At 51.4% G+C, this 23,191-nt stretch overlaps 1 protein-coding gene across 2 annotated transcripts; it reads left to right on the top strand.

Annotated features, from left to right (window-relative positions):
- The first annotated feature begins 3 nt into the window (after positions 1–3).
- On the top strand, positions 4–22,881 carry Bri3 (brain protein I3). 2 transcript variants are annotated; one of them, XM_048436778.2, is made up of 3 exons: positions 4–145; positions 14,233–14,335; positions 22,472–22,881. In XM_048436778.2, exons 1-3 carry the CDS (start codon positions 19–21, stop codon positions 22,602–22,604), a joined length of 363 nt encoding a protein of 120 aa, XP_048292735.1. In that variant the 5' UTR covers positions 4–18; the 3' UTR covers positions 22,605–22,881. The 2 variants fall into 2 exon arrangements, with proteins under 2 accessions (XP_048292735.1, XP_085540022.1); XM_085683896.2 differs by lacking the exon at positions 4–145 and adding an exon at positions 13,692–13,954.
- The last annotated feature ends 310 nt before the right edge of the window (positions 22,882–23,191 follow it).

The following is a 23,191-nucleotide window of genomic DNA, read 5'->3' as shown; positions in this document are numbered from 1 at the left end:
CTTTGGGGTCATTCCTTCATGTTGGTCACTGCCTGTCAGCTGCTGGAACGTAAGGGGGCTTTTCCTGGCCCAACCTCAGACTTCCTCTGGCCACTCCTGGGCATCTTACGGGGACTAGCCATGGGCACCACTGTGCAGGAAGCAGGTACGAGGCCCTGGGCTGTGAGGCCCTGGGCTGTGAGGCCCTGGGCTGAGGCTCGGGAGGCCTGGTTGGGGAAGACACTTGGTGGGAGTGAGAAGGGACAGGAAAAACAGGTATTTTTTTCTCAGTCCCTTTATTATGGTACCCCCTCCAGTGTGTGTGTGTGTTACATATGTGTAGTGTATGCACACGTATCTGTGTCAGCTACAGAGACCAGAGGACTTTGGGTGACCTAATCTAACATTCTCCATCTCATTTTCTTGAGGCAGGGTCTCTCACCCGGAGCTAGGCCAGGGATTGTCTTAGTGACTTTTCTACTGTTATGCTAAAACACCATGTGGCGGTGGTGACACGCACACCTTTAATCCCAGCACTCGGGAGGCAGAGGCAGGTGAATCTCTGTGAGTTCGAGGCCAGCCTGGTCTACAGAGTGAGTTCCAGGACAGCCAGGTCTGTTACACAGAAAAACCCTGTCTCAAAAGAACAACAAAACAAAACAACAATAACAACAAAACCCCACCAAAGCAGCTTATAGAAGGAAGAGTTTGTTTGGGGTTTTGGTTCCAGAGGGACGAGAATCCATCGTGGCACTGATGTGGTAGTAGGCACTAGCCATGGCATCCTATAGGAACAGCCTCGAGCTCACATCTCAAAAGCACAAGAAGGAAGTAGAGCAAACTGGGAAACTGAGTCTTTGAAGCCTCATAGCCTGCCCCCAGGGATGTGTTTCCTTCAGCAAGGCCACATGTCCCCAACAGCACCACCACTAGGGACCAAGGGTTCAAACGCCCCCCCCCCCCCCCACTAGGAAGGATGTCTCATCCAGACCATGACAGTGATCCTCCAGTCTCTGCTCGTCACAGCACCCTGGTGACAAGCATGCACAGTGACACGCCTGACTTAATGTGGGAATATGGGGATTTGAACTCAGGTCCTCATGCTTGTAGAGTTAAGTGCTCTTTCCTGCTGAGTCACCACCGGAGCCCCAGCATCTACTCCTGTCAAAGACCCTCCCACAAGGATTCCCCAAGCTTGCTTGTTTCCCAAAGCTAAGGCCCCATGCCAGCACCGTCTCAGATCCCCTGACTTTGGGGATTAGCTCTGCAATCTAAGAAATGGCTGTGAGAAAGACATCAGGATCTTTAGTCACACCCACCCATGAAGAATCTTCTGTGAATTTTCAGATTGGGTCCTTGACATCCTTATGGACCCAAAGTCATGAATTATTTGTCTCATGGGAACTGGTCCCTTGTCTGCTTACCCCAAACAAAGAGGATCCATGTTTGTCACTAAATTCAGTAATCAGTAATTGGTCACAACTGTGCCCCTTCAGGCTCTGCTTGGTTTCCTGCTACCACTGTAAATTAAACACAGAGAAACCTCCTTCAGCACCCTGGATCAACCCAGGGCCTAACATATGATGAGCAAACATTCTACTGATGGCCACACCACAGCCCCTCACTGGGGGATTCTAGGCAGGTGCTCTACCACTGAGCCATACTCCAGCCCCTCACTGGGGGATTCTAGGCAGGGGCTCTACCACTGAGCCACACCCCAGCCCCTCACTGGGGGATTCTAGGCAGGGGCTCTACCACTGAGCCACACCCCAGCCCCTCACTGGGAGATTCTAGGCAGGGGTTCCAGCAAGCCTAGATATCCTCCCATCAGAGCTGGGGTTGCAGGATACCTGGCCTGTAACGTGGGTGCAGGAATCCAAAGTCTGATCGTCATGATTGTGTAGCAGGTGCTCTCAACCTCTGAGCTCCCTCTCAAGCCCCAGACTTTGTTTTTTGAGACAGGCACTCACTGGCCTTGAGTTTGTCAACCCAGCTAGTCAGACTGGTCAATGAGCCTGGGAATACAGGTTCCTACCCCATGCCTGGCTTTTAACATGTGTTCTAGGTAGCACTCAGGTCATCATGGCAGGCTCTTTACTGATGAGCCATCTCCCAGCCCAGGAGACTATTCTAATACTCAAAGGATTTGATGTCTCCAGTTTAGGGAGCTCAGTCGCTTGCCCAAATTATACAGGAGACCCCTAGCCTAGAACATTCTTGACGAGAACCCATTGTATGTCAGTCCCCGATCTTCCCCTCCACCTTACCTGCCTCAATGTCTAAATTTAGTTGTTTCAATTTGGTTGTCCTTGGACCCTCTCTGTCCCTCAATTAAGAAATCTGGGAAGATCGGGGCATAGCTCAATGGGTGGAGTGCTTGCCCAGGGTGCCAAGGCCCTGAATGTAAGACCCTCAGAGAAAGGAGAACAACGAAGGGCATTTTGTACATTTGAATATGTATATATGTGACTTAGAAAAGATTGTAAATGTGTTTGTGCACGTATGTGTGTGCAAATGGGTGTAGTCGTATATGGGGATGCAAGTACGCGGTGGCCAGATGTTAACCTTGTGTTGTTCCTCGGGACTGCCCATCCTGTGTTTTCTGACGAGGTCCCTTACTAGCCTAGATCTTGCCTCATAAGTTAGGCTGGCTGGGATCTGCCTGTCTCTGCCTCTGGTAGTTCAAGCCTTGGCCTCCATGCCTGGCCTTTTCATGTGTATCCTGGGGTCAAAAGGCAGGCCGTGATGCTTGCAGGACAAGCACTGCACCTCTGGAGCCATCTCCCTGGCTCCATGACTTACAGAAGATTTACCACCCGACAGCAAAAAAGACACTTCTGTGTGTTGTGTAGAAACCAATATGCTTAATTTATAAAATTCTTAGAAATATTTGCCCAGTACAATTGTAAAACTCACACCAGGCTTATCATAAAACCCCGAAGTGTTTATCTAAGATAAACATTTAGCTGCTATTCAGCAAATATTTGGTGATGTCCTTCCCCAAGCCAGGCACTTGTAATTGGCTCCAGCGCTGGCTTTTGACGCTAGGCTTCCTCCTTCTCCTTTTTTTTTTCTCCTTTGCACAATCCCAGCCATGTGAGCCATGTGAGGTACCCAGTTCCTGTATGTGCCAAGAAGCCCACGTGATGGGTTATCAGCGCTTCTCAAGAGCATGCACGAAAAGGGCATGATCTTTGTTTCAGCTTCCTCTGCTACGTTTGAGGACAGTCACAGTGACTGTCAAGGTCTGGAGGATGACAGCCCCCAACCCCCAGGCAGGGGCCAGCACATCCTCCGCCTGTACAGATCCCCTCTTGCTGCCCTTCTTAGAAAACATTTATATGCACTGCTCAAAATCAAAGTTGCATTTATTTATTTATTTATTTATTTATTCGAGACAGGGTTTCCCTGTAGCTTTGGAGCCTGTCCTGGAACTAGCTCTTGTAGACCAGGCTGGCCTCGAACTCACAGAGATCCACGTGCCTCTGCCTCCTGGGATTAAAGGCATGCGCCACTACCGCCTGACTGCATTTATTTGTTTTTTTTTAATAGAAATGGCAATACTAAAAAAAATAAATTTATGTGTGTTAGGTAATGTAAGTGGATAAAGAATAGAATTAAAGTTATCAGAAAAATGTACATAGGACTTAAGGATGGCAGGGTCTCATGTAGCCCAGGCTGACTTCCAATTCACTAGTTAGCAGGTTACTTGGGAGAGGATGACCTGATCTTCTCTTCTGCCCGCCTCTACTTTCTGAGTGCTGGCATTATGGCTGCATGCCGTCACACATGGCTTGACAGGTGCTGAGGATAGCTTTATGGAGTCTAGGGCAGTGACATCTCTAGCCCTTATTTTGATTTTTATTTTCCTTTTGGTGCGGAGTCCTTTGGCGTGCTTGGCAAACACCCTATCCCTAAGTGACGTCCTCAGCCCAAAGAAGATACAATGAAATGAAACAAATTCTGTCTTATCCTGTAGGAATGTATTTCTCGTAGAACCAGTGGTCAGACAGTCTGGTGAAACAGACTTGTAATCTCAGCTACTCAGAAGGCTGAGGCAGGAGGATCACGGTTTAAGGCCTGGCTGGGCTACGGAGTAAGATCAAGACCACAACTTGGGCCACTTAGTGAGACCCTGTCTCAAAATAATAAAAAGAGTAGGCTAGCTTCTTGAACTTACAGCTAATACCAGCTAGGAAGAGGACTGGCTGTGTATAGCTCAGCAGTAACTTAGCTGGCGGGCATGAAGCCCAGGGTTCATTCCCTAATAATGCAAGGGCAAAGGCACGGCTGCACGCGCGCGCGCGAACACACCCTCCCCCACACCCCCCACACCACACAGCCACCAGTGTTTCCACATTGCACACTTGGTACAGAGCAACACGGTGTAGACTTAGGGTTCCTTGAAACAGCAACAGCTGTCTGTGCCTGAGTTTCCTTTGCAAGCAGCTAGGGGGCGCTGATGTTTACTTCCATGAGATGACCCTAAAAGAGGCCAGAAAACATAAATCATAGGACATGCCGTGGACCGTTCCCAACATACCCAAATCACGGTTACTGGGATTTTTAGGATTAAAGAAGCCCTGATAAGTGACCCAGCCTCAAATACCAGTTAACGAGATGCATTAGCTAATTAGATAATCGTGAAAAGCAGAAAAGGGAGTTATCCGGTACGGCCACATTGGGAAGAGGAACAAATGAAGAGGTCCAGGGACCCCAAGGTCCACTTTCAGGGACATTTTAATTTTTTTTTGTTTTAATTATTTTTCTGTTATGTGAAATGGTGTCCTCCTGCCTGCCTGTACCTCTGTGCACCACATGCATGCAGTTCTCGCAGAGGCCAGAAGAGGGCATCAGATCCTCTAGGACCAGAGTTAGAAATGGCTGTGAGCTGCCTTGTGGGTGCTGGCAATGGTCCCCAAGTTCTCTTCAAGAGCAACCAGTGCTCTTAACCACTGAGCCATCTCTCCAGTTTCTGAAATTTATGTCTAAATAGAGGTCAAGAATTATGCATAACTAAGAAATCCTGGTCAAGGTGTGCCCCTGTTTGTCACGGACCCATCATTGTCCCGTTCAGGGTGGTCTAACAAGGCTTAAGGTAAGGGCCCACTCCGACTGGCACCTGGGGTTTCAGTCTTTCCCTCTCCTCATTCTGAGACTCCTGCGGGGAAGTCCCAGTTCCCTGGAGACCAGAGACCATTGTTTCTATAACCCCACAGCTGAAGGGAGGACACTAGTGTCTCTTTAGTATACCTTGGCTCCAGCCATGCCAGTGACACAGGGCAGCAGGATCCCGGCCATATGAGGACGCTCCCTGGGAGGTGTAAGGCTTGGGCACGTGTTCATGGACACGACAAGGCCATTCTATATCAAGCCTGAGCCCTAAATGCAAACAATGGCTGGTGTCCTTATAGGAGGAGGGGGCCCAGAGAGGCATGAGGCTAGGACTTAAAGGCATTTGCATTTGTTGTGTGCTGGAATCCGGAGTCAGCAGGCACTAGAAATGACAGGAAGGGTTGTTCCTAAGACCTCTGGAGGGAAAGAAGCCCAGCCCATACCTGGATGGTTGACTTCTGGTCTCCAATGAGATGGGATGGAAAGACAGGGGTATTATGGGGACGTGAATGGAAAGGAGCCTCATCCAGGTGCCTGCTTGAAGGCTCTCTCCAGCTAAAGGGTAAAAGTTCGAGCACAATTAGTCACGTTTCCTTAGGGCCTCTCTCCCTTCCCAGCTGGAGCCTGCAACTCTCCAGGACTCCACCAGAAACCCCAGTGCAGGAGAAGATCAGCCCTAAGCCTTGCACAAGCCTAAGACCTCCTGGTTTTTCTTTATCAGATCATGACTCCATGCAAGTCACCTCCGCAGCCACCCTGTCATCTCACTTGTCAGAAAGAAGGGGGTGGGGATATACTCAGTTGGTAATGTGTTTGGCTGCCACCATGAAGCCCGAGTCCAGGTTTCAACACCATAACCCGTGTGTGGTGGTGCACAGCTCTACTCCCAGCACTTGGGAGGTGAAGGCAGGAGGGTTAGAAGTTCAAGGTCATCTTTGGCTACTTAGAAAGCCACGTGAGACCTTGTCTCAGAGAAAGAGGGAAGGGAGGAAAAAGAGAGAGGGAGGGGAAGAGAGAGAGAGAGAGAGAGAGAGAGAGAGAGAGAATCTTTTAGCAAGCCTTTGAGATGTAACTTGAGAGTCCCCAAAATGCTGAACGTGGCTAACGACATGACAGTTAATTGTGTCCCCTTTAAGAAGTTGTATTAGTTGCTCCATGTTGCTATGGCAACAACACCATGACCAAGGCAACACAGAGAAAAATGTATTTGGCTTATGGTTCCGGGGCGATAAGAGGGTTTCATTGTGATAGAGTAGTGTGGCAGCTGATGGCAAGCGTGGCAGCTGGAGCAGGAAGCTGAGAGTTCACGCCCTTAACTACCAGCAGGGATCAGAGAGAGCAAATGGGAAGGAGGCGAGGCTTTTTAGTTCCACGGCCCTCCCCAGCGATGTGTGTCCTTCAGGAAGACTGCGCCACCTCAGACTCCCGGGCTTCAGCCTTTTCTTTCTCCAGTGGCTTAGTTAACTTTTCTATTGCTGTGAAGAGACGCTAAGGCTATTTACAGAGGACAGCATTTATTAGATGCTTACAGTGTCAGAGGGTGAGTCCATGACCATCATGGTGGGGAGCATGGCAGCAGGCAGGCAGGCATGGGGCTGGACAGTAACTGCGATCTTGCATCTGATCCACAATGACAAAACAGAGAGCTAACTAGGAATAGTGTGGGCTTTTGAAACCTCAGAGCCTACCTCCAGTGACACACCTTCTCTGACAAGGCCACACCTCCTAATCCTTCCCATACCGTTCCACCCACTGGGGACCATGTATTCAAACTTATACACCTATGGTGGGCATTTTCCACAATGCCTCAGTATGAGGTTTCCTGGGAAATTCCAACTCCTTAAGGTCCACTGTTTCACCAACATGATGGCCAGGAAGGAGGGGCACAGGTGTCTTGGAACATTTCCCCGGCTGCCTGGATGGCTACATTACTGCCTCATGTGGCTCGAGGATCACACTGTAATTCTTCCTCTTGCCTGCACAGACTCCTATTCTGGGGCGTCCCATAACCTGTCTGCTTCTTACACTTCCCCCTCTGGTCTCAGACTCAGCTTCTGGCTTTGCTCCCAACTTCATGGAGGATTTAGCAACACTCAGAGAACGCTCCCATGCTGGGGATGTAGTTCAGGGTAGAGTGCTTACCTAGCAGCCAGTAGGAGGGGGAGGGAGGAGAGCAAGGGGAAGAAAGGGGGTGGGATAAGAGGGAAGGGTAAAAGAGGGAGTAATATCTGTCCTAGCACCTTTGCGTTCCCTTCTGTGGGAAACCAGTCCACCCTATAAGGGACTGTCCCTGCTGTGTACAGGACTCTGTCCCCTTACCCATCATTCACCGCCCTGCCCCGCTGAATCCTATCACTTTCCAAGTGATCTGTTGTTTGCTAACATCAAACAAGTGAGCAAGTCTAAACTCTTCTTCCATCTCTATGTGGTCAATGGTTTCATTTTCTTTTCTTTTCCTTTTCTTTCTTTCTTTCTTTCTTTCTTTTTTTTTTTTTGAGACAGGGTTTCTCTGTAGCTTTGGAGCCTGTTCTGGAACTAGTTCTTTTTTTTAAAAAAATATTTATTTATTATGTATACAATATTTTGTCTGTGTGTCTGCCTACAGGCCAGAAGACAACATCAGATCTCATTTCAAATGGTTGTGAACCACCATGTGGTTGCTGGGAATTGAACTCATGACCTTTGGAAGAGCAGGCAATGCTCTTAACCTCTAAGCCATCTCTCCAGCCCCCGGAACTAGTTCTTATAGACCACACTGGCCTCAAACTCACAGAGATCTGTCTGCCTCTGCCTCCAGAGTGCTGGAATTAAAGGCATGCACCACCACCGCCAGATGGTTTCATATTCTTATTTTGAGTGTGTGTGTGTCTGCATGTTTGCACTTACACAAGTGTCAGTGTGGAGAACAGAGGTTGAAGTCAGGTATCTTCCTCGATTGCTCTCTCTCTCTCTCTCTCTCTCTCTCTCTCTCTCTTTCTCTCTCTCTCTCTTCTTCAAGACAGGATCTCTCTGTGTAGTTCTAGCTGTCCTGGAACTTGCTCTGTAGACCAGGCTGGCCTTGAATTCAAGAGATCCTCCTGCCTCCACCTCCTGACTGCTGGGACTAAAGGTGTGCATCACCACCACCCGTCTCCATCTATTTTGTAAGACACAGTCTCTGGCTTAACCTGGGTCTCATCTATTTGTCCAGGCTGGCTGGCCAGTGAGCTCCAGGAATTTCCCGCCCACCCCACCCTGCTCCATTTCTGCCTCTCTAGTGCTGGAATCGCAGGTGCACACCACACTTTCTGGCTTCTATGTGGGCGTGAGGATGCAGATTCAAATCCTCTCTTCACTGGCTGATCCAGCAACACCTCCTCCTTTATCTGTTTATCTATTTATTTTGGTAACAAGGTCTCGCGTAGCCCAGGTTATCCTCAAATTTTCTGTGTGGCTAAGGATGGTCTTGAATTCTTGCTTCTCATGCCTCTACCTCCCACATGCTGGGATTAGGGGTCTGATGTGGCGCAGTACATGGCTACTCTTTCTAGTCTGTCTTTGGTCAAATGTTCCCTTCCGAACTAGCCACTCCAAACACTGGAGGACAGCTGCAAGCCACTCCCCCATTCTCACTGCCTCCCCATCTCCTTGAGCCTGTTCATTCCCTTGGCATCCCTTCTTAGTAACTCCATCCGCAGGTCGTTACCTCATCAGCGGCAAAAGCAGGTGACGGGTCTCATTTCATGCTGGCTACACCGACGCTGCGCTACGTGTAATACACCCAAGTGACTCTGACTATGAAATGTCCCAGCCCTTTCAGCAAGGATGATATTAAACCAGATGTGGTGTTGTGTGTCTGTAATCCCAGCACCGGGGCAGTGGAGACCGGAAGATAGAGAGGTCAAGGTCATCCTTTGTTATAGAGTGAGTTCGGGTCAGCCTGGGCTACACAACACCCTGTCTCCAAACTACTACCCCCCAATACACACACACACACACACACACACACACACACACACACACACACACGACTGGTTAGAGAGATGGAGAGATGACCCTAGTGGTTAAGAGCACTGGCTGCTCTTGCAGAGGACTTGGGATCAGTTCCTAGTCCAGCAACCACCATCTATAATTCCAGTCCCAGGGGACCTAGCACTCTTTTGGCCTTTACAGGAACCAGGTACACATACAGAACACAGGCACACAGGACACAGGCACACATGCAGGGGAAATACTCATACACATAAATACATAAATCTAGACCAAAACAAACCGAAACGCCAATAAAAGGAGGGGCCGTTCCCAGCGCCTGCTCAAACAAAAGCCTCTCCCAGCTTTTCTTAGGTGTCTCTTAGGGAACAGCTGGCTCAAGTTCACAGATGCAGGAAATGGGATCTGGCTGGCTCCCCCCCCCCAGCACAGCTTCCCTGCTGTGCACAGCTGGGTGCCAGCCACCTATCTCCCACCATCTAGCCACACTCCTGAGCATCCTGCCGCCAGTTTGGTGACTTTCCTAGGCAGTTGCCCAGCCTTTTTGTTTCAGGTGGGGTTTTGTTGGCCTGGAACTCATCTAGATCCTCCTGCCTCAGCCTCCTGAGCGCCGGGATTACAGGTGCATGCTGCCACCCCTGGAAAGGTCAAACAGTTTTAATAGGAATCTTTCATTTTCTTCTCTTCTCAATTTCCCTGACCTTTGTTGCTGCCTGCCATTTTTCTCACCCATCCATTACCAGGCTTGACTCTGCTCAGCTTCAGAGACTGGGTGACTTCAGGACGGTGATGGCTGTAGACACTGGTTGCTCATCTTCCGATATGCAAAACCGATGCTCCGCGCTGTTTAAACCCATGTAATTGCCGGGTGGTGGTGCACACCTTTAATCCCAGCACTTGGAAGGCAGAGGCAGGCTGATCTCTGTGAGTTTGAGGCCAGTCCAGTCTACAAAGCGAGTTTCAGGACAGCGAGAGCTACACAGAGAAACCCTGTCTTGAAAACAAAACAGCAACAAAACAAACCCGGGCAGTCCTGCGGTCAGTCAAACCCTTCAAGGTGCTTTCTCCACTCTAGTGTCTCCGTCCACTTCCCTTTGGTCTCTTGGGGACCCTTTCAGGCCACCCCAAGGGACTCAGAGGCATAGCATGGAACTGTCTGCTGTTCACCTTTTGGGATTGGACCTTGTGCTTCCTAGGAAGCTCTTGCCCCCCTGGGAGGTTCTTGCTCTGGTCCCTAGGGTCACCCCCCTGGCTTCTACGCTAGACACTGAGCCCCAGAGGATGCCTGGGTCCTTGCTGCCTGTGGCCGTTCCTATCTCCTCACTCCTGCACTTTTCATTTTACTCTCTGACCCCCTATCTGACGCTGTTTTGTGTCCCCATTCTGTGTCATCTTTGTCCCCTCAGGCATGCATGTGGCCCTAGCATGCGCACATTCGTGGGCGGCTGCATGAGGGTTCTGTTGGTGAGTGGCATTCTTCAAGGTTACACTGGGAAATCCCACCCCACCCCCAACCCCAGCATTCATGGGATGGCACCCTTATGTAGAAGTGTTCCTAGGAAACCAGAGGCTGTGGTTCTCTGTGGGGTTTGATCAGCAAACACGGGGCTGCGAGAAAAGGAAACTGACTTTTAAATTGAAGTCTACCAATGTATATGGTGTCTGATAGGAAAGCTTTCCAAAGGCAGGGACAATAAATAAGGAGGGTCTTGGGCTGACCGGATAGCTCAGTGGGTAAAGGCATTTGCTAAACAAGCCTGGGGGCCTGAATTTAGTCTCCAGAACCCACATAAAGGTAAAAGGAAAGATATGTCCACAGCTAGTCCTTTGACCGACATACATATACCATGGGGCATGCACCCTCCCATCATTCACACAACAATAATGAATATAGATTTTTTTTTTTAATGAAGCAAAATCACCATCCGGGAGGTCACAGTGGAGCAGCCTGAGATGAACTCACTTCTCATGACAATAGGGTTGGCGCTGCATCCCAGGCTCCTCTGGGAGAGGGGTTATACTGCTCAAGCCTTTGGTCTCTAACCGTCGCTCCCCTCACCCAAGCATCAGCCCTGCTTCTTCCAAAGCTCTCAGCCATGCTCCATCAGCCAAATTGTCGAGACACAGTCTCCAGTAGCTTAGGCTGGCTCTGAGCTTGCTGTTTAGCCAGGGGTGGCCTTGGAAGTTTGGATCCTCCAGCCTCCACCTCTAGAGTGAGGCGATTAGAGGCTTGACTTAACTTGCCTGGTTAATGCAGTGTTGGGGATGTGTGCTAGGTGAGTGCTCTACCAACTGAGTGACACATCCAGCCACATTGGGTTTCTTTGGAGACAGACAGACAGATGGCTCTGAACTCCCAATTCTCCACTAGACAGACACACAGACAGACAGACACAATTTCTTTTATTATTTATTTATTTATTTGGTTTTTCAAGACAGGGTTTCTCTGTAGCTTTGGAGCCTGTCCTGGAACTAGCTCTTGTAGACCAGGCTGGCCTCGAACTCACAGAGATCCACCTGCCTCTGCCTCCTGAGTACTGGGATTAAAGGCATGCGCCACCACCACCCAGCTCACATCTTCATTCTTGTCTTTGATGTTCTCTGTCTGTCTGTCTGTCTGTCTCTCTCTCTGCCTTCTTCAAGACAGAGTTTCTCTGTATCCCTGGTTGTCCTGGTACTCACTCTGTAGACCAAGCCGACCTCGAACTCACAAAGATCCGCCTGCTTCTGCTTCCCGAGTGCTGGGATTAAAGGCGTGCACTACCACTGCCCAACCTTGATGTCCTCTCTGTGTATTGGCCAAGGGATTGGCCGGCCTCTCAGTTCTCATGAGATGATGGGCGAAATGACCCATATAGAACAGGGAGGGAAATGGGAACGGGCTTGGAAGAACTCAACATGTTATACGGGGATGCGAGTTTCTTCTGAGTTCCCCAGATGTGGATCTTGTGTGCACATAGCGCCCGGAAACAGGCCTGGCAAGATGTGCTCAGTGGTCCAAGGGCGGCAAGTCTGTTACAGGGGAACCAGCCGCTCTCTGAGGCCTGCTCCAGGGGAGGGACTCCTCACTGGTGCCATAACTGGGTCAAAGCCATGGCTAGGGATGTCAGAGGCCCTAAGTGGAGAAGCTCCCTCTGTTAATTTGCTAACATAAAAGTAATTGAAGTGTAGCAGCACAGGTTTCTAGTCCCATTCTGGGCAGATTACAGCAGTATCACAAGTCTGACATAAATAAATACAAAATGAATCTCTGAGAAGTTGTAGTGATCCCAACTGTGGATCCAAACACGGACCACATAAAGAAGGACAGGAAGTGGGGAGTGTTGCCAAAGCAAGGCCCTGGAAATACACAGCAAATGGAAGGGTTCTAAGTGTTCCAATATTCCTTTTTGGTTTGGTTGGTTTTGAAGCCGTGGTCTCCTGTGTAGCTCAGGCTGGCCTTGAACTTGCGTATAGTAGAGGGCGTCACTGAACTTCTGATTCTCTTGTGTCATCTCCCAGGTGCTGGGATCACAGGCATGCACCACTGCACCTGGTTTATGTAGTGCTGAAAATGGAACCCATGGCTTCATTCATGCTAGGCAAGCACTCTGTCAACTAAGGCGTAGGCACAGCTCCCAATCTTCCTAACCAACCAACCAAGTACCATGCTAGGTAATACTTCAGCTAGAGGCATGACAACGGCCATGTAGAGAGACTGCACCCGAGCACGGGCCTGCGTCAAGCCACTGTCCTCTTCTAGATAGCCACGTTTCCACTTAAACCCAGCATGCACCTGGGCAGGCTGCCAAAAAAGATTAAAGTCCTTGAAGGACACACGGCAGGTGCATAGTTTAGGGTGCTTCCAAGCGGGGCAGTTATTTCTAGTTAGTGGCCACAGCCCCTGAGGATGACTTAATTAATCAAAATGGGAGAGGAAAAACGCTCTGTGATTGAGTAGGCTTTATTTAGTGGGCGTGTACTCAAGGGCGTGACTTGGGTGGTGATCCCAGCGCTGGGTCGGGGAGGGAGGGGGGAGAATTCGAGGGTTTAAAATGGTGATCAGGAACCGGCAAGGTTGCCCAGACTTTGGGAGACAGAGGCCTGAGCTACATAGTTGTGAGGTCGGGACCAGCTTGGGATCCATGAGCCCACGTCCAAAGGGGGTGGGGGGAGGCGGAAGGGGGTGGCGGCGGCGAGATGGCCCAGTGGGTAAAGGACAGTGTGCCTGCCGCTGAACCTGACAGCCTATCTATCCCAGGACCCGTCCGATGGAAAGCTATGGAAAGCAGAAACCCACTCTCGAAAGTTATTCTCTGACTTCCAAATGCGTGCACGCTCTTATAAACACACACACACAAATAAAGGTAACCAATATTTTTTTTTAAAAACAAACATTTTAAAATGATCAGGATCTTATTGGGTGTTCAGCCGTGGCAGGGTGTCAGAACTGCTCTGGAAGCCCAAGATCCTACGAGAGAGGCGGGGCCGAACGAGGACAACACCCCACCACCCGCCGCCGCGCGAGGCGTCTTTAAGACGCCCTCCCCCAAACCCCGCCCATATCCCCGCCCCACCCCGCCCACGTGACCCCGGTCTTGTGACCGGCAGGAGGGCGGGGAACCCTTGGCGCGCCCGCCCCGCCCGGCGCGCGCCTCACTGGGCCGAGCTGCTCGGGACACCGCCGTCGCTGCTCCCGCCGCCATCCCCGCCGGGCCGAAGGAAGCAAGCCGGGCAGGAGCTGGCGGGCGCGCGGCCCCTGGGGCCGCCATGGACCACAAGCCCCTGTTGCAGGAGCGCCCGCCCGCCTACAACCTGGAGGCCGGCCAGGGCGACTACGCGTGCGGCCCGCACGGTTACGGGGCCATCCCCACCGCGCCCCCGCCGCCGCCCTACCCCTACCTCGTCACAGGTGGGCCAGCGGCTCGGCAGGGTCCCCGAGCGGCCTGCTGGCTGAGCGGCGCGCTGTCCCGGCGCGGGCCTGCAGGGGCAGCTGCTGCCCGGAGCGCCCTGCCGGGCCAGGCCCTGCCCGGGTGGCCGTGAACTTTGTGTCGGAGGGTTTGCACTTGGCTTCTAGAGCCCACCCGCAGGCGCGCTCGGCCCAGCTGGAGGCTGGGAGGACGGGGGCTTAGGGGGAGGGAGGAGGAGGGCCGAGAACGCCCGGTGCTGATCTGCGCTCCGCTCCCACAGGGATCCCCACCAGCCACCCCCGGGTCTATAACATCCACAGTCGAACGGTCACCCGGTATCCTGCCAACTCCATCGTCGTGGTCGGAGGCTGCCCGGTCTGCAGGTAAGTCCTTAGCCTGGGGGTGGCGGACGACGCACGTGCCGGGATCTTGCAAAAGGCCAGCGGGGGTGGGATGGGGTGGGGTCACAGCCGGGGATCCCGTCTGCGAGGGAGTCCCGCAGGCGAGGGACTGCAGTGGGAGAAGGTGGGGTCACACACCCCTGGCTCTGAAATTACTTTATGCGGCAAAAGAATGGGTTCCCTTTTCCTGTGGGGAGTTGAGTGCATTTGGGAGGCATGGCACCCCGAGTGCGTGGGACGCAGGAATGTTAACAATGGAGGCTGATGGTCTTTCCTCCCTGGTTCTGGGATCCGCAGCGAATCAAGGTTTATTTTGGTTTTTCCTCCAGTTTCCGCTAGTGTACTGTTACAGTTGAATCCTATTAATGAGGTGTTGGGACTTGAGTCCGCTGGCCAGTATGCCTAAGGACTTGGGGAAGCCAAGTAGCCAGGCTGAGAGGGTGCAGAATGCAGACCAGGACTTAACAACTCCGGGCCACCAGCTGGCCCAGGAGGAAACCCGGTGCTTCTTTGTTCCGGCCTGGAGTGTTTTTTTGTTTTTTCATATCCCCACATTGGAGCGGACAGAAACTTTGTGAGGACTTTATGTAAGGCGAGAGGTGCAGCCAGGCTCGTTGGAGGCCGGCCTTGAGGAGTAAGACTTGGCCTCTCCCTCAGATGCGCAGGGCAGGGCTTCAGCCTTTGTCTGGGAGGAGGAAGTTCAAGTCTGCGAGACGGGATTAAGAAACCCTTGTTTGGACTTAGACTTCATTTCAAAAGTGTGTTTCAGAGGCGGAGAGTGGAGCCATGGGGAAGTTAATGATTTTAGAAACTCGAGAGTGGCTTCACAGGTGACTGAGGGTGGAAGACACTGGACCGACCCTCAGAGCTGGTCATGTGCCTGGGGAAGGAGAGGGCAGGGGTGTCCTCACTCGGGGACTCAAGTGCAAACTCAAGGTGGGACGTCTGACTGGCACTGTTGATGGCCGACTTTTGGCTTTTAGAGCTGGTGGAGGAGAGGGGCAACCGTAGGTGGGCACCCTCTGGCTGCCTCCAGAGGGCAGTTCTCTGCAAGAGTTCCATCTTCGGGCTTGAGGCACACCAGGTAGACAAGAGGAAGCATGGACAGGGAGATGCTCCTAGTTTGTTGAGCAAGGGAATCAATATGGGGGTCCCCTGTGCAGAGAGCCATTGGGAATAGGGGGAGTTGCATGGAGGTGGGAAATGGGAAGCCTTCCTGTTGGTGTCTAGGCTTGTCCCTGGGGGCCTTAGAGCCCTAAGGATGGGGCAAATATAGATGATCGTTCAAGTTTAAGGTGTTAGGCTGCCTGTCCGGCAGAAGGAAGGCGAATGGGGAGAGGTGTGGCAGTGGAGGGGGCCTCTTTAGGATTTCATGTCTGTGCTTTGTCCAGCAACCAGCTGAATGAGGAACTGGATCCAGATCCTGGCCCCTACCACATGTAGCTGTTTTTTCTCCCTCAGTGGACAGGGGTGTTCCCATGAGGCTCTTCTTGTCCCAGATGTCTGAGCTTGTAGAAGGGGAGCGGGGAGACCAGCAGCAGGGCATTATGGTGCTGGAGCCTCAGGAGCCAGGGCAATCCAAACCGAGAACTGTGGAGTACCCAGCGGCAGGCTGGGTTCCTGCTGGGTAGAGAGCTCTTTCTCTCCCTGGGACATGAGTTGTGGTGTTCTGCAGGCTTGTGGCTCCTACTCGTGGGGCTCTTCAGTCTTGCAGAGTGTGGGGCAAGGTCGGGCTGTGTCCACTGCCCTCTCAGGAAGGTCTTGGGCTCTTGTGGGTGCTTCTTTGGGAACTGGGAACTCCTGCTGTGCCTCTGGGTGGAGGCATTCAGCCTTAAGGAAGCTGGGTTCTCAGAGGACAAGTTTGGGGGTGCCTGACCCTTAAAGCAGTGACCACTCTTGGATCGTCCCAGGCCACTTGTGTCTCGGCTGGGAGGAACAGGCTGTTATGTACCCCTGGGATCCCTGCAGGCCGCTCATAGTACTGCTAGCCCCTGGCTCCAAGGCTGATTCCTATCATTACAAAAGCAGGCATGCAGGGAGTGGGGGCAGAAGTCAGCAGGATGGGCAACACAAGATGGGGTGGCCAGCTTTGCCTTTGGTTTAGGGAGAGAGTGTGTGTGTTCCTGGGATTGGGACTCCAGGCTGTAAAGGTTGAGTCTGCTCCTGCCTAGCTTGTTAGGGCTGAGAGATAGGACACATCTCATGTGACCAAGCTTTCTGTCTTCCAGATGTAGCTTGCCAGGCCCTGTCCCTTCCCTCCCTAGTGGCTTGGCAGGAATTTGTCCAAGTCACACGTCTGTGATTCCCTCTGAGTGAGACTTGGCAGAAGAAGCCGGTGTCGCTTGTCACTTTGCCATTCTGTCTGAGTTGCAGTTAAGCAGCCTGACTCCATCTTCCCTTTATAGACATTTGCAAGAAGTGATTCTCTCATCCCCATCTGGGCGGCTTCCAGCCCTCCTAGGTTTTCCTGCCCCACCTGCAGCAAGCAATGTATCTACAAAGGTCCTGGCTCTCTTGAGGCAGGCGCCTTTCCACTCCAAGGGCTGGGGTTGTCCCTAGATGCAGGCAGGTGAAGCTGATCAGCGTGCCCTGGGAGCGCTGGTCACAACGGGAACGGGCATGCACAGGGTGAGTGGCAGGGCTGTGAGTGCGGATCCTGGCAGGCACAGACTCCTCGTGTGTGCGTACTGACTGAGCTGTTACTGGGTATTAGCTTTGGAGGTGACCAGAGAGGCAGGAAGAAATCCAGGGGAGGGTGGAGTCTGGATACAGCCCTGGGTCACTGGTATAAGGGCGACTGATATGAAAGCCCCCGTGGGCTGGTGTGGGTTTGGGTGTTGGAGAGAACATGAGGTGGCAGAGAATCTGGAGAAGATGGGGTAGCAGCAATCTTGGGTTTCTAATAATAGTGGGTGGTGGAAGGCCTGCTCTGCCCCACCTGTGGCTGAAGAAGGAGGTGAAGAGGCTGGCCATGCCTGTCAGGAGGTGGAGGCTGGTGTCCTGGCTGAGTCCTGGACAAGGTATAAAGTCTGAGGGAGACCTGCTTTGTCTCCCAGTCCTGTCTGGGGCCTACCAGCTCTGGCAGTGTGGATGGTACAAATCGGAGTATTGGGAGACTGAGGGAGCGTGCCCTAGCCCTTTTTCCCCACTGTGAACACTCGGGCTATGCCTGACAGTTGGGCTTTTGATGCCTGTGTCTAGGTGACAGGATATTTTGGGAGAGGTCCTGGTGAACTGCCCACATCAGGGTGCTGCCCTCTGCCATGTGGGGAGGCTCTCTGGAGTGGAGACTGTTGTCTGGTGGCTCTGTTGGGAGCTTTCACTTCAGTCAGTAGCTGGCAGAGGATACCTTTGCATCCCTTTTCCTGGGGATGTTGTCCTTCCAGTTCTGGGAATGTTGCAGGTGGCTCCCAGGGCTGGAGGGTGCTTCGGGGCTGCTGGGCCTCGGACTTTTACTTGAACATCCGAGGGCTGAAGCCAAACCCAGGGAACCTGACTGCCCTTGGATCCCTGCCACACTTCCACAGCTGTATGACCTCAGGTGCAGCTCTGACCTCATCAGCCTGTAAGATGGGGCCAGGTTGTACCTGTGGAGAGGGGTGGAGTGCTGTAAGGACACAGGAGGGATCAGGGTAGCCCTTTCTTGCTAAGTACCTGGCGCTTGGGACCCTCCAGGGTTGCATGTCTTCCTGAAGCTCAGGGCTCCCTCTCTCCTCTGTCCACTTCCCTCCTGCGGCCAACCTATCTGTCAGGTGTCAGGGTTGAGTGACCCCTTGTTTGTGGAGGCTCCAGTTAGGGGTTAAAGAGGTAAAGGCTTTCAAAGTTAGTTATTTTCCTAATTCGCTGTGCTATTTCCTCCCCTTTCCATGTGACTGGTTATGGATGGGGGAGGGGCAGTCCAGGTGCTGCCAGGAGGCCTGGCTTGGATTCTGAGCCAATTGAAAGAGTTGAAACTTGTCCTGGTAGAGCTTTTTGGAGGTTGTAGAGGAGGGAGGGTGAGGCTGTTGGGGACAGGCAAGCTGGAAGGCAGCAGCCTGCCGTGCTATTGCCACCTCAGGAGCCTGTAGCATTTTGCCGAATATAGGTTGGCTTAGAGGCCATACTGTGTTTCTGGAGTCAGATGTTGGCTTTTAGATCTAAAACTTTTGCCAATGTTCCATTTGAGATCTGGGGCAGAACTGAAGTTAAAATGTTAGTATTTTTGCAGTAAGACATGACTCTTCCTGTTAAGTAGATATAGTGAGACTATAAATAGGCTGGGCAGTGGCGCATGCTTTTAATCCCAACACTTGTGAGGCAGAGGCAGGTGAATCTCCGTGAGTTTGAGGCCAGCCTGGTCTACATAGAGTCAGGACTATACGAGAGCAAACAACAAAACAGAGAATAAATTACCTCAGATGTTCAGGTCAGCTGCACCCAGGTTGGGCTTGCTCCCGCTTTAGGAAAAGCTCTGCTTCCAGAGCTTTGGTCATTTGGAATTGTGGGTTGAGGGCATGGGATCTTGGGGGCATGTGCTCTCTTGCTCACAGCTAAAGATAGAGAGCCGGGACAGGTCTCTCTTTCCCATCCCTCTAGTCCATTGAAGCCTGCTTAGAATTTGGGTTCAAGTTGTTTTTTTGTGGGATGAAGATAATGTGAGTCTCCAGTCAGACTCTTGGTGCTGGCAGATGTTCAAAAAAAATCCTTAGGTGACTGGTCCCCACATGGTGTGACTGAAGGAACATCCTCACTTTTCCTGGAGGCATTGCTGAGCATCCCAGAGCAAGCTGAGGGGAAGGCTCCCTAGGGATAGGCATGAGGTTCTCAGTAGTACCAAGTCTGGCGCTCCTGACTATGGAGTCAGCAAGAAGGTGGCATTGCTTTTCAGCTCTGAGCCTCTGACAGAAAGTGTGGGGCTTGCTGGGATCCCCAGGTATGTGAAGACTAATGCTTTGAATTTTCCCAGTGCCTGGAGGTCCAACAGCGACAGGTCAGCTGAATCTGCTGGGCTCTGTCTTGCTGGTGAAGTTCTGAGCACAGTTAAAGGGTTCAGAAGATGAGAGGGACTACTTCTGGTAATTGTGTACCAGGCAGTATGAGCCATGCCGGAGTGCCCAGACGAGTGACCTGCTATCCTGGCTCCTAGTTCTACATCCGAGACCTGGCTTGTGGTCTGGATGGAGCGTTAAGAGGAAGGGACAACAGGGTTGGGGTGTGCTGCCACTCTAGAAGGCTTACCCCCAAAATACAGCAGTAACTTATAGCTGGGACACTCATGTAGATGAGATGCACGGCAACATGAGAGCCCACTCCAACCCCATACACCCTGGCATAATCTTACAGTGCCCCAGCCACTGGCACCTTCTGAGCTCTGCACCTCCCTTGGGAGTAACTTGGCAGGTACGCTTGTCTCTTTTCTTGAGTATTGAAGGTCTTGAGGCCCCTGGTTTCTTTCAGAGCTTCTGGTGACCCAGTCAGAAAGCAAGATTTGCTTCCTGTGACCCAATGCTCTTTTGTGGGAATTTTCTTTCTTCTCCTTTACCTTCTTAACCTTTTGAGAAAATGTGTTATGTAGCTCAGGCTGGCCTCTAACCTGCTGTGTAACTGAGGATAACCTTGGACTTCCGATCCTCCTGCCTTTACCTCCCGAGTGCTGGGATTATGATATATTTTCTAGTTGGAATATGCAGACCAGTATTTCTTGGAACTTTACCTAGCGATTGGACAGTTGTGAAGGTACTAGAAGGATGGAACCCAGACAGAAATGCCCTTAATGGGTCAGGACCATATCGCCGTCTACCAGCCAGAACATGTCTAGGCCCAGGGCTCTAGCCACCTGTGCCTGGGGACAGCTGCTGTCAGAGGGCAGCACAGCAGCCTGGTTACAGAGGGCCCTGCAGCAGCATTCTGGTGGAGACCTGCCCAGTCTTTGTATAGGCTAAGGAAGTGTGGTGATGTTGTGACCTTGTGATAGTTAGGAAGGGACACTTTTATAAGAGTCATATGAGGGACAGACCTTGGTGGCACAGAACTTGGGAGGTGGCGGGAAAAGGTTCCGAAGTTCAAAGTCATCCTCAGTTGTATAAGGAGTTTCAGAGACCCTGTTTTAATGCCTCCACCCCCAGATTACACAAGAGGTAGCTTTGCTGACATCAATGCAGGCATATCCTGATGGATGCTGCCTTTAAAACAGGGTTTGGTTTCCCCTGTGCTCTGGGCTAGCCTACCAGCAGCAGTGTTAACTAGCTCTGAACGAGGAAAGCTCCCAAAAGTGGAGAGTAAGGTTGTTTTCCAAACCTGCCTGTCCAGAGCTCCTTACCTGCAGAGCTTCTCAGGGTTCAGGTGCTGTGTGTGCAAAGTGCTTTGGGACTTACTGTCCACCATAGGTTTGTTTCTGGAGGCTTCTCCTGATAGATGATGGAGGCTGGCATGGAGTTTGCCTTGTCTTCTAAGCAGTTGAAAACAAGATTCTCAGAGTATCTGGATTTATTTGTCATGGCCCTAGGAAGCCCTCAATTTTGGCTCTCACCTGTTTGGTCTTTTAAGCTGTCACTTTCCTGCTCTCCTCATGAATAGTGAAAGGAGTAGCCAGTGTGGTCCAAAGGACAGTTTGCTGTGTCTAAAACCATGGGGAGGGATAAGAGGATGCTGGGAGGGACTCCTAGCCAACTCCTCCACCCCCATTCCTACCCAGTGGGAACAGAGTAAGCAGGGTCAGCCAGGCAGCTTGCTGTCCCTGTGATAACCTTGATGAACCCTATGACCTTTGCAGCTCCCATATCACCCAGTGTCTCTTCAGCAGCCCCCCCCTCTTTGTTGTGTTATCTTGGTCTTGGCTCAATTCCTTCTCTGTCCCAGAAGTGTGCACTGCTCATGGGGTTGTGCCTAGAGCACTGGATGAGGTCCCCATTGGGAGGGAGAAGCATGCGGGAGTCTGTTTGGTAGAAGTGAGACTTGGTGTCTAGAACTTTTCAGAGGAGCTTTTGGAGCTCTGCTTCTCACCTTTGGGAATGGAGAGAAGACCCTTGAGCTACCTATGGTGACAAAGACCTGGAATCCTAATCTGAGGCAGGAGGAGCCAGAGTTTCAGGCCAGTCTGGGTCACGGGAGAAAAGGTGACATGTGACTGAGACAGTATTAGGTCACTGGACCTGTTCTCATGCTTGATACAGGTTTTTCATGATGTTCCTTTGTCTTTCTGTTTCACATTCTGCATGTTGGAAGTAGACTTTTTTTTTTTTTAAAAAAAAGATTTATTGATTTTTATGTGCATTTTTTTTAAACTTGCATGTACATCTGTGTGAAGGTGTTGGATCCCCTGGAACTGGATTTATGGACAGTTGTGAACTGCCATGTGGGTGCTGGGACTTGAGTCCAGGTCCTTGAGGAGCCAGTGCTCTTAACCACTGAGCCATCTCCTCAGCCCCGTAGACTTGCAGCTGACCTGAGTCTGGTCTTTACATCAACCAGATGATCACTTTTAACAGTGTCCCTTAGAGGACAGCAAAGAGACCTAAAGCATTTCAGCACTGGAGAAATACTCTGGGTCTGGGGACAGAGCACTTGGCTACTCAGGAAGCTCTGACTGGCTTCTGTTCCCAGCACAGGAGATACTCTAGGGTAGGTTTCATTTTCAGGGTGTCTTATTTTCCAGAGGTGTAGACTCATTTGCTTCACTCTTATTTTTCTGTTGTATCATGAAGGCAGAAGTCAGAGGACAACTTCATGGAGTTGGTTCTCTCCTTCCACCTTTATGTGGGTCCCAGGGATTGAGGGGATTGAATTTAGGCCATCAGGTTTTTGTGGCAAGTGCCTTTATAGCTGAGCCATCTCACCAGCTCACCCCTTTTTTGTAAGACTGTGACCAATGGAAAGTTCTTGCCTTTATTTACGGTAGGTGATATCTTTCATTGTGTTCTTCGAATTTGCCAAGGATGCCCTCAGTAGCAGTGGCAGTTTATACTGGCTCCAGCCAGTTCTGTGCAGTCCAGCCCTGGGTGTGTGTGTACCATTCCCAGCACATTCCCCCTGCAAGTCAGGCAGGCACCCAGTGTAGAGTGTGTGTGGGGGGGGGTGGGGGAGGGTGACGTCCCATGGGTTATCAGGCTTGGGGTCCTAACTTGGTGCTTTTCTCTGCAGGGTTGGTGTCCTGGAGTACTGCTTCACCTGCCTGGGCATCTTCTTGGCCATTGTCCTGTTTCCTTTTGGGTTCATCTGCTGCTTTGCATTGAGGAAGCGAAGATGCCCCAACTGTGGAGCAGTCTTTACTTAAAGGGAACAACACACCCAGTTTTCCTACATTCAGCTATCTTTTCTAATGTAAATGTTGTGTACAATAGTTTTATTTGATTAAGCTTCAGGACTGTTTTGTAAAGTGTGGTGGGATAGACTTGGCATTTGTGCGCTGACCGCAGAGGTGGAAGAAGGCAGCAAACTGCTCCCGAGGTTAAGGATAACTCAAGAAAGCACTGCTTCTATTTTTTGCAGTCTTCAATTTGAGAATGGTGAGAGATACTGTTTTAAATAAATGAGATTCATACCATTGTGTAGCTTGTTCTGCTTGCCCAGTGTTTTTACACACTGCCCCCTTCACACTTGCAAAGGCCGCCCGTGGCTATCTTCTAGTCCTGAGGTGTCACTTAAGGCTGAGAACATGTGTTTCAGACTCTCCTTTATTATCAGCCCGAAACAAGAGTCACCTTGGTGTTTGCAGAGCTGGGGCGTGAGTCCCAAGAAGTGACCCTGTGAGGGAGAGCACACCTCAGAGGAAGGGTGTGAGTTCTCAGTGCACTCCCCCTTCTTCAAATATCCAAAAGCCACACTTGGTTTGTTCTCTATCGGTGAAAACACAGGGCTTTC

The sequence above is a fragment of the Myodes glareolus genome, chromosome 2 (assembly GCF_982192425.1).
Source record: "Myodes glareolus chromosome 2, mMyoGla1.1, whole genome shotgun sequence".
Taxonomy (NCBI): Eukaryota; Metazoa; Chordata; class Mammalia; order Rodentia; family Cricetidae; genus Myodes; species Myodes glareolus.
Note: the sequence above shows the minus strand (reverse complement) of the source record. Positions and strands in the feature narration are given on the sequence as shown.

Excerpts from the sequence above, each read along its gene's own strand:
- Bri3 (XM_085683896.2), top strand. The coding sequence starts at position 13,813 with ATGGACCACAAGCCCCTGTTGCAGGAGCGCCCGCCCGCCTACAACCTG. Across the intron at positions 13,955-14,232 it reads CTACCCCTACCTCGTCACAG|GGATCCCCACCAGCCACCCC; the intron begins GTGGGCCAGCGG and ends CCGCTCCCACAG. Across the intron at positions 14,336-22,471 it reads GGAGGCTGCCCGGTCTGCAG|GGTTGGTGTCCTGGAGTACT; the intron begins GTAAGTCCTTAG and ends TTTTCTCTGCAG.